This window comes from Thunnus albacares, chromosome 2, assembly GCF_914725855.1.
Source record: "Thunnus albacares chromosome 2, fThuAlb1.1, whole genome shotgun sequence".
Taxonomy (NCBI): Eukaryota; Metazoa; Chordata; class Actinopteri; order Scombriformes; family Scombridae; genus Thunnus; species Thunnus albacares.
Genome location: NC_058107.1, coordinates 18959495 through 18970655, shown reverse-complemented (window position 1 = coordinate 18970655; position 11161 = coordinate 18959495). Strand labels below are relative to the sequence as shown.

The following is an 11161-nucleotide window of genomic DNA, read 5'->3' as shown; positions in this document are numbered from 1 at the left end:
ACGTCAAGCTGCATCAATGCAAACTCACACAGGAAGTCATAGGGATTAACAGCAGGGTAACACAAAACTCACCAAAGTCAACGAGACAGTGGATATGCAGTAACAGTTACAGTATTTTAATTGGCGACGGATTCGTGCGGAAATATACTAAATATACTTTTTTATACTTTATTTTTATTGTTTTTCCATTACAGAAAGATCACATACACACAAAAAGACAAGAAAAATAAACAAACAAACAAAAAACAAAATAGGAGGTGGGGGATGAAAAAAAACATTCCTGTGACATGTTCAGTAATTCATTTTCTTATCTTATTGTTGACACGTAAACATCGTCCATTGGGCTCTTATCCTATGAGTTAACATTTCCATATCATATATTTCACTTACTAAATATACTTTCACTCACTACTGTATATCTTTTTTATGATCAGTAGTTTTTATTGTTTTTCTTTTCAAACAGGTCAAGACAACACAGATACATCATATGGAAACGTATGAATGAACTGAGAGACAGAACACGTGGAATAAAGTCACACAGTTATTTGGCTGAACAGCAGACAACACTTAGACTAAGACTGACAAAAAGAAAATTCAAATTAATTGAAAATAAATAGCTAAATTGTTAAACACAGCACACAGAGAAAATGCTTCACTGGCAGATAAGTAGGTTATAGAGTATCACATGTTACAAGTGGTCTAGATAGTGATTTAAGCTGATATGAGATATGAGATTTTATCATATATATATAGAGGCCTCAGGATCCTTTAATAAAGGAGATGTAATTTGCCTACTTAGCATGATATTTTTCCACCTGGTTGATGAGTCTAAAAGAGAAACCCTCATGGGCTGCCACCCGGCTGAGAGAACCACACCCTGGTTGGTGGTGGGGTGGTCGCCTTTCATTCTGTGACTATCAGCTTTCTCCCCAGCATAAGGGATGCCTGGTCCCAGTCCCCCACGCTACAGGGAGGGCTTTTAGGGGGAGAGGATCACCCAAAATAAACAGGCTTGGGCAGAATGGGATGTGTGATTTAAGGATCAGTCTGATATTCTCATGTATGGCTGACCAGACTGTTTGTACAACTGGGCAGGACCACAATATATGGAGGAGTGTACCAGTGCTCCCCCCACACCAGATGATTTTCACATAGAAAATGGAAGAAAGCTAATGTGCTTTAAAAAAGTATCTAAAAACAAAAAAAAGCTTTAAAGACATCTCATCTCTTGAGAAACATTGTGGACAACATTGCCGGATGATTTAAGTTGGTTTGCAATATTGCTTATTCTCTTTTTAAAGTTATATTTATTTACTTTTCTCTCTTAACTTCTGTATTATGTATCTGTTTACATTGTGCAATTTTATGTCTGTTTGTGTTTTTGTGATTATTTTATATAATCTCTGATACTCCCTGTATAGTTATTTGTGTTAATAAAGTAAAAAAAAAAAGTGCTTTAAAACAGTGCTTTTAAAAACCCATTCTTCAGGACTCTCAGAAACCGTTACCATTCATATAAGTTACAGGTGGATTTATTAACAGGCCTAGTTTTATGCTTTTAGACCTTCTGTAGATAATGTGACTGGCTGCTGTAAATCCTCTACATGCTTCAATATAGGCCAAACTATGCCAAAGGTTACATTTCACAGTCATTTTGCGCTTATTATTCCTCTGTAGACCACATTTTCAGGATATTTCTTGCACTTTAGACATACTGATAACATCCTTGTCCAAGGTTCATTGGGTCCAATCCAACTCAGAGGAATAAGACCACTAAACTTCAACAAAGTCTCAAAGGAAACTTTCTTATGTCCACCTGAAACTAACGTCATGGAAGCACATAGGCTTAAGTAAACGAGGAATAATCATCTGCAGCTTTTATTGCCTTTAAATGGCCAAAATTACTTCAGCTGTCATTTCTTCTTACATAAAGATAAAAAATAAGTCCCATAAAATGAACTTTATTACCGAGGACCAATAAGGTGTCTCAACCACGTGAGGGCGCTGTAAGAGAGAAAGTATCTCTTCATAGCCTTGGTTTCATTGTACAGCGATTTCCTTTGAGAGTACAAACATCTTTTTATATTCACACATCTTTTAATATTCTTTGCACTCGAGGCCTTATAATTACTATGTAAATACTGTCATCTTTCAGTCACTATATGTCCGCTTTCTTGCGGGCATATTTAGTGTATTTCTGTTTTTTACTCATTGCCCTTTACTTATATGCCTTTGTTGACTCCTTATAATACTATTTAACTTATTTTATTTATGATGTGAAGTTAACTTGGCTCCGAGTTTAAGAATTTCATTACGGGTAATGATGCATTTTTACAAGTATATGACAATAAACTTGAAACTTAAACATCTAAAATTACCTGAAGACACTTTTTTACATTGATGGTTGAACATTTGCATGTTGAGCCATATTTTATTATATATAAATTACAGTTTATTTGGCGTCTGTGTGATCAGGAACTTTAAAATGCTTCTGTGCTCACTATGCACAATGTGAACTCAAATACTTATTCAGTAATACAAAACTGAATTTATTCAAATTATCTATCAATTCATGTAGCATTTATGAATACATTTATGAAAAGGCAAATAAGACAAACCCCGCCCTTTCCGGTGTGACGCAAGTACGCGGAAGTTCCGCCAGAAATCTTTACGTCACTGTTTTCAAAACATGTAAGTGCTCGATCGTTACACAGCTGAGCGGTTTGCGTTAAGTGTGATTTTTCTTCTACACAGAGAAAAGGTTTGTGGCTGAATTACTCTTACTTATCTGACAGCTGCGATATCTTACAGTTTTCAACTAAGTTAACTGAGAACAGACTTGACATTAACTGTGCTATAAATTGGACCACATTGCCATCAAAACACAAACGACTGTTTTCCCATTAAGGGTCCATTCTTAAGGATGGAGAATGGGGTCGCCTCCACTAAGGGGGAGGGCTTCCTGTCCAGAATGGCCCTCAATGACAACAAGGCTGGTATGGAGGGTCTTGACAGGGATAAGATCAACAAGATCATCATGGAGTCATCCAAGGTAGATACTAACAACTTGTTAAGCTAGTTTTGCATGAAACACCAGGAAACATGCATACAGCCGTCACTGTAGTCAGTTGAATATTCTCTCCTGTGTCAGGACTCACCTGAGTAACCTGCAAGAATCTTTACAGATAAGTGATGTGTATGAAGGTATAAATAAGCCTCTGTAAGTGTGCTGTGAACAGGATGAAATGTGACGTCCACTTCTACAGACTGTGCCCAGCCTTGTGTGAAAGTCCCATATCTGCAATGTAACTACACAGAGCCCTGAAAATATATGCTACTGTGGCTTATCATTACAAATGTGCTAGTGAATCTCTAACTCTTTATTGTCCGTGTCTTTCCCCCCCTGCAGGGATCTAGGTTTTATGAGAATGAGTTGAAGAGAGAGCAGCAGGTGAACCAGCGCATTGAGAAAATGATGCAACAAAAGGCACAGATCACAGAACAACAGTTAAAAAAAGCACAAGTACAGGTAAAACATATTACAGACTTCCCTAGATGTCACTCAAAAACACATATGCAGACAAATAAAATGTTTTTTTAAATGAGAAAGCTCTACCCCTGTTTTTGAAGCAAATAATGATCATCAAATCTCTGTGTGCAGGTGGAGAGGTTGGCCTCCGAGATGGAGAAGAGTCGCGATCTAAGTCGTTTGATTGTACATGTGGACATGGATGCTTTCTACGCTGCTGTGGAGATGAGAGACTGTCCGGAGCTGAAGGACAAGCCCATGGCTGTTGGATCTATGAGCATGCTGGTGAGATAAAATATTATCTTGGTAATGGATACAATTATGACAGAAATGTCTGAGATAATTAATGCAGTTGCAAGGTGTAGGTGCATCAGATATATTGCAGATTGTGCAGAATATCCCCATTTAACACTTCAACACAAGCAAGTAAGGATATAAATAATCTGGGTTGCAGGTCACATAGTACAACATTCTGTGATACAGTTCATCACAACAATTTAATCACAGCTTGTCAAATAAATCTCCAGACCATCATTCTCACAGTATAATGTGGTGATAATACATTTTCTGAAGTTACAGTATAGGAAAAAAGTTTATACATATTAGAATCAGAATCAGATTTATATTTATCAAGTAGCAAGTACAAAGAATTCAATGTGGTCCAGATGTCAACAGAAAAAGCAATAGAAGAGGCACATGGAGACATAAAGAAAGTGTTACTTGTTGGAGCAGTTGTAGACACTGTACAAACCATCACATCATCAGTAACAATTATACAAATGTCCACACACAATCAAAAATACAATCATCTTGTATTTTTGGAGAGAAAGCATGATGTTCAGCTGGCTCTTTCCCTAAAGCCAGCCCTTTATCTAAAGATTGTGAACCCAAACTAGACAGCTTTATACCTCTCCAGAAGCAAAGCTAAAAACAGTCTGGTCCCTAAATGGACACTTCCACAAACTGTTACACCTTCTTACAAAGAAGTAAGGTCTCTAAAACAGTAGGCTTAAGACAAAGATATCTCTAGCTAACCCCAGAGGTCAGCAAGCAATCCTCAGATAGAAACAGGTTCAAGCGTTCAACTAGCCTAGGAGTACGATTTCTTCACCAACATGTATCCCCAAAATGACAATGACAATGTGGTCCAGATGTCAACAGAAAAAGCAATAAACATGAACAATTTAATACACATATGATTAACTAAACACTTTGATATGCAGTAAGAACAATTAGTTTAATTACACAGCACATTACTGTAATTATAGAAATCATGTATCAAATTTAGAGTTTTAAGATGAAATCCAAAACATCAAATCCACAGTCTCTGTTCCCATTTATTTTTATTGTTTTTAAATGAGTATTTTATTTGGATCTCACTCTTCCTATTTCAGTCAACATCTAACTACCATGCCAGGAAATTTGGAGTTCGAGCCGCCATGCCTGGCTTCATCGCAAAGAAACTTTGCCCCAACTTAGTCATTGTTCCAACCAACTTTGACAAATACAGAGCTGTGAGTGATGAGGTGAGAGTGACATAAATACAGGCATCTGGTACACATAAAAACACCATTGTTTACAACAAACACATCCTCATGAATTTGTATGTCTGTGTTAGATCCGGGAAATTTTTGCAGACTACGACCCTCATTTCCAGCCAATGAGCCTGGATGAAGCCTATCTGGATTTTACAGACCACCTGAAACAGAGGGAGAGCTGGCCGGAGTCCTCAAGAACACACCGCTTCCGCACCAGCAGCACCGCTTCAGGCAGGACTTAATTATACGGAAAAGTAGAGTAATGATATAGTGTAGTGTGTATGTTAACTGCCACTTTTGCCACATTTACTGTAGTTCTGAGTAGTGTTTGTGTAGACAAGACATGACAGGAAACAGTAATTGCTAGATTTCACACACTAGAAATCCTTCTGTGTAATAGTGACATAATTTCTTTTCTGTAAAGGTGAAGAGCAGATTGAGCTTCCCCAGGAGTCAGTGCCAGAGGTGAGAAACCTCTCCCCTGTTCTGTTTGAGGATAGCCCGACCTCCTCTCCCTGCTTGCTGGGCCCAGAAGGTGTCGGTGCAGCTGGCGGGGCTTTCGAAGTGTTTGGGACGTCTGTTGAGGAGGCTGTGAGAGAGATGCGCTTCCGAATTGAGCAGAAGACCATGCTGACCGCCAGTGCAGGTGGGATAAAAACTACCTTCAGACATGAGTATTGAAACACTATGCTTCATTGTCTCTTCACATAATTGTATTATCATATTGCCCTTTCTACTCGTTTTCCTTTTGCATCCTACCAGAGATTTCCCTCTCTACCTCTGTACTTCCTGGCAAAAAATAGCCACTCTATAATCCTTTACAGTAAAAAAAAACTGCTCAACAACAGTAATAAGTCTGCTACATCTTTCATGCACATTGTGTTTAGAATTATGACCAACATAATGCGTGTGTTTTACCAGCCGCTCATTTACAAATACACTATTCAATTACCCTATTCGCTTTTCTAGGCATTGCTCCAAACACGATGCTCGCCAAGGTGTGCAGTGACAAGAACAAGCCCAATGGCCAATACAGACTCCCATCCACCAGAGAGGCAGTCATGGACTTCATCCAGAACCTCCCAGTTCGCAAAGTACAGCACACATTGCTCAAGCTAAAACATAAACAGAACCTCGGGGTGTTGTTGGTGAATGATTATGGAAAGATGTCAGACTGTAATCATGAGTTATTATGAAAAACTGACAGATGTGGTTTAAAGTGAATAATGACGTGCTGCTGATGGGGGAAAGATGGATTAAAGAGAAGCCATATCAATATTTAAAAACAGTAAAAATGTCTTTGTGTATTCTCCCAGGTTTCTGGCGTAGGGAAGGTGAGTGAGAAGATGCTGAATGCTCTGGGCATCAGTAGCTGTTCTCATCTTGGCCAGCAGATGGCGCTGCTGTCGTTGTTGTTCTCGGAGACAGCCTGGCATCATTTCATGCAGGTTTCCCTGGGTTTGGGCTCCACATACATACCGAGGTATTTCACTCACCGTTTAATGAAACTCAGAAAAAATTGATTATGAAAGAAACAATTATGTCCAGACAGAGATAATCCTGACCTCTTTGCTTTCATACAGGCATGAAGAAAGAAAAAGCATGAGCACTGAGAGGTATGTTTTTCATTAAGCATAAAAAGAAGAATTGATTTTTTTTGTCTTCAACCACTTAACTCTCTTATTTTCTCTCTGTTCTACTCTTCTCTTACACTTTACAGGACATTTAAAGAATTAAATAAGACTGAGGAGCAGTTGTCTTTATGCAGGGAGCTCTGTGAAGACTTAGCAGAAGACATGAAGAAAGAAGATCTGAAGGTACTGAATGACAGAGAGGGTTGTTTTATTTATTCTGAACAAGTAGGCTGCATTTGTTAGAATGAGCTCATCTTTGGCTAACATTATACAACATTTGATCTAACACATTGCCCTGGTTACATCAACAACCATACATGAGGTTTCATTTTATAACGGCTGTTAGCAGACATTGCTCAGCTGGATCTTGCCATGGAGCTTTAGAAGACTGTTTCTAAGAAAATCAAAAGGAAGCAAGAACAGGGAACATTTTAATAGAAACACTATAGGATTGTGAGAGGAGGGTTATACTGGTATAAAAAAAAACATGTTATGCTTGACTTTCCTAGAATTGCCCTGACTCCAAACCGAATCTCATACAGTTACCTCAACCTGTTCATTCCTTGCCGAATCGATAGATAAAGGACTGGATGGCTCGGCACGACCATCACCCCCCCGCCTGGGTCACGATGTGGTCTTGATAGCTAGAGAAAATGGAGGGCCATTAAGGAGACAGCAGGGGCTACTATCAGCCTTGGAAATGTCTCCCTGGGAGATGATCACATTACTATGAAAGCACTTTGTGACGTGTTTCCCACGAAAACGTATTCTGACAAATCAATTAGTGATATGACAGATTATACAGATTTCCAGCTCTGTTCCATTTATGGCTTTTCCATTCAATATCTTTGATTATGTCTGTAATTCAGAGGTTGTTGGATAGCAGACAGAAATGACCATAACTGTTTTGTTATGCTAATATGACTTCAACTTTGTATTTTCTTGATTCTCCTGAAGGGTAAAACGGTAACACTGAAGCTGAAGAACGTGAACTTTGAGGTGAAAACCAGGGCAGTGACGCTGGCGTATGCTGTTGCTACAGTGGATGAGATCTATGCTGCTGCTAAAGACCTACTGAAAACAGAAATAGAAAATGAAAGCCCTCAGCCACTCAGACTGAGGCTCATGGGTAATTAGATATTGCAATATAACTGACATATCAATTAATATAACTAGCTTGAAATAAATCTAAACGATCTGTGACACAGTGCATGCGGGAATAATAACACAGTTGGCGTTTGTTTTAAGTTGCCTCCAGATAATTTGCTTATGTGCTCGTAGGTGTTCGAATCTCTGCCTTTATCAGTTCGGATGATAAAAAGCCCCTGCAGAAAAGCATCATTGGCTTCCTCCAGTCAGGCAAGACTGACTCTAGCGGCACTCACCAGCTTGAGAGGGAGCATCTCTCCTCTTATCCGCCGCTGGTGCAAAAGCGCCAGAGACAGGAAGAAGTTCCCTGGCAGACTAAGCAAAGAGGGATAAAGGAGTGTCAGACTGGTGAGGAACCCCAGATGTCTTTCTTCCAAAAGGCCCATGCCAAGAGACTGCAGCTCCAGGCAGTGAGTGCAAGCACACAAGTGGAAGTACACGAGGAAAGGGCTTCTGTGATTACTTCCAAAGGCAATCATGCTCATGAGAGCGTGAAGTCATCGATAAATGGGCATAAGTCAGACTGCGCAGCCTCAGGTCTCTCAGAAAATGACAGTGTTTCCCTCTCAGAGGCTCATGCTTCCACATCAGGCTGTGGTGGCACAATGTCAGAGAGCCTCACCTGTCCTGTGTGTTTCAGGCAGGTGGAGACGACTGATTTGAATGTCTTCAACAGACATATAGACCAGTGTCTCAGTGATGTCTCTACAAAGCCAAACCAAATCACAGTTTCTGACTCGGAGTCGGATCTGGACGTAGAGAACAATCATGAAGAATGTGAAGTGATGGACAAATGTAGGGGGGAGTGTGAAGTTCAAAACGAGAAGGAGTCAAACAGTCTTGATCCCCCGCAAGACCAGCACAACTTGACAAATGATTCAAGTCAAACAGTTTTGTTGATCAATGGTGACAATGAACCGGTGACCTCGCAACAGTCTCAGGCGTGTAACGGTAAAGGTCCCGTCCTCATCTGCCCAGTATGTCAGCTGACGCAGGACACAAATGACCTCACTATGTTCAACCACCATGTTGACCTCTGCCTGAACCAGGAAGTGCTGCATGAGCTGGGGGGACAAACATCATCTACTGTGAAACCACTTTCAGTTGCAGTCACAAACACCAAGGTAACAGGTGAGTTTGTGAGAATCCCATTATGTTAATTATGTTCCTTGTGCATTTTGTTCCTTGTGCACTAGGAGATTCCAGGTATGTCAGTGTTTTTCCTGTATGGATCTAAAGTCTGTGAATGTATCTATACCTGCTGATGACAGATACTATGCTGTTAATAACATCTATAAACTCTGGCTATGTGACATCTTTTGAGTTAACAGAGGGAATGTCTATTTGGGAGGATGCCGTGGCCTATGACCTTCTTATTTACTGACAGTGACATTGTGTGAGAAGCTTGTATCGATTCCTACAGAGAAAAGACATCTCATTTCGCCCCATGGGGATTCCTTTGCCCTGGTCTTGGAAATGGCTAAATCACTTTCTCACCTATTCATTTCCTACAATGAACTGGCTCTGTGCGTGCACCATGGTTTCCTCTTAAACAAGCTTGCCTCAGAAATTGCACTCTTTATGTCCCTGAAGAGGTGCTGCAATTGTGTGTGTTCTCAGTGGATGTCATTTTTTTGTCAGAGAAGAGATAATGATGGAGGGTTTGTTTTGTTTTTTTCTCAGTCCATGTTCATGTGTCTGTTTCTGTTTGCAGACAGAGGCCATCACCTGCCAAGGCAAACAAGTAAAGGAAAAACCAAAAGGTGAGATGCTTGATTACAGATTGTTTCTACACAAAATGTTGACATGTGGTGTCTGCATATTCCAAATACTGTTGGTAAAGTGCTTTTAATTTACAATGATGTCCCATAATATATTTGTGTGTGTGTGTGTGTTACTCTTATGACTTTCAGACGGGACACTCCTTCCTCTCCTCCCTCTAAGAAGGCAAAAGGCCTCGGTCCTCGCAACACTATTGACAAGTTTTTTAGGTGACAGTCAAGAACGCAGAATGTTCATTCTTATGTGGAGGAGCTGATAAAGTTTTCTAAATGACATCAGAAATGGCTCCTCCCAGTGCTTCCCAGGGTTTATCTTGTCAGGTTTTAGCTATTCTTTGGTTCTTCCAGCTCAAACTATCTGCACAATCATTGCACATGAAGCCATACTCAGGTTTGCTCTTCAAAAATCTTATTCAGATCGCTAATATAAAAAAACTATGTATTTGCAGTGTCAGGTTTTCTTCTATTTATTGTGTTTTTAAATGATAATATAAGTTTAATGAAGATAAGAGAATCCTTCTATCATGTAAATTAAAGTTGCAATAAATTTCTATTCTGCTTAAATTTCACTGTGGATGATTGTTTTTTTTCATTTTTTAACCATCTGATCTCTGTTAATGTGAATTTTAACCAAACATGGTTGGTTCAATAAAGAATCACATGGGATCAGACTGGATTAAAGTACACTCACCGGCCACTTTATTAGGAACAGGAAAAGTGTTCCTAATATTTTGCCCTCCTCATGAGTAGACAAAATATTAGGAACACCATTCAATATAATGCACTCTAGTACACTGCCACCACCCACTACGATCTCAATAATAAACATAAAGTAGACTTATCACCTTTCTGACAATGTAAACAAAAACTGAGAATATATAAGCTTTGTGAATGTAGAATTTACACAGAGCTGTTGTATTGGATTGCATTAGATTGCACAGGTGTTCCTAATGAAGTGGCTAGTAAGTGTAAGTTTGTGACTGGGAGGTTGCTAGTTTGAGTTGTAATTCTGATGAGAAAAAACATTGTGAGAAAAACAAATGCTTCACAGGAGCTGCATAGCAGCCAACAGCAAAACACTGTATTGCATCAGGTTGTGTGAATGTGAAACATGACTGAAAAGAGTACAACGTGCAACAAGTCAAACTTCTCCAGACAAACAAGTTAAACTACTATTAGAGCCTTATGTTAATCTTTTGTAAATACTGCAGTGTTAATAGAAATTAACTTTGTATAACGTCCTCATGTTACTTAAGGCGTGATGAATCCATCTGTAATACCTACCAGTCGTGTAATACAGGTGACGTTTGAAGAGCTAAATATACACTGTTACTATCAGCACGTCTCTAAAGGGTGTGAGCTGGTAAAGCAAACACAGATCAGCCCTCCAGCATTAAGAAAATAGTAGGAGTCCACTTCCATTTTATTGCTTGCTGTTCACTATTTGAAGACCAGACCTACAACAGACAGGGTAAAGCAGGGTTTCTTTATCTTATGTGTGATCTGGTTCCTCAATTATTTGACTTGGTT

At 39.4% G+C, this 11161-nt stretch overlaps 1 protein-coding gene across 1 annotated transcript; it reads left to right on the top strand.

Annotated features, from left to right (window-relative positions):
- The first annotated feature begins 2664 nt into the window (after positions 1-2664).
- Positions 2665-10195, top strand: polk (polymerase (DNA directed) kappa). Its single transcript, XM_044370021.1, has 15 exons — positions 2665-2761; positions 2909-3052; positions 3410-3529; positions 3662-3814; positions 4924-5055; positions 5148-5298; positions 5492-5713; positions 6037-6161; positions 6384-6550; positions 6651-6683; positions 6788-6884; positions 7659-7830; positions 7983-8981; positions 9565-9613; positions 9764-10195. Exons 2-15 carry the CDS (start codon positions 2924-2926, stop codon positions 9843-9845), a joined length of 2631 nt encoding a protein of 876 aa, XP_044225956.1. The 5' UTR covers positions 2665-2761; positions 2909-2923; the 3' UTR covers positions 9846-10195.
- Positions 10196-11161: the final 966 nt, after the last annotated feature.

Bases quoted from the DNA above. Each gene is read 5' to 3' on its own strand.
- polk (XM_044370021.1), top strand. From the start codon at position 2,924: ATGGAGAATGGGGTCGCCTCCACTAAGGGGGAGGGCTTCCTGTCCAGA. The intron at 5,299-5,491 runs GCAGGACTTAAT...TTTTCTGTAAAG, and splicing joins CACCAGCAGCACCGCTTCAG to GTGAAGAGCAGATTGAGCTT. The intron at 6,162-6,383 runs GTACAGCACACA...GTATTCTCCCAG, and splicing joins AGAACCTCCCAGTTCGCAAA to GTTTCTGGCGTAGGGAAGGT.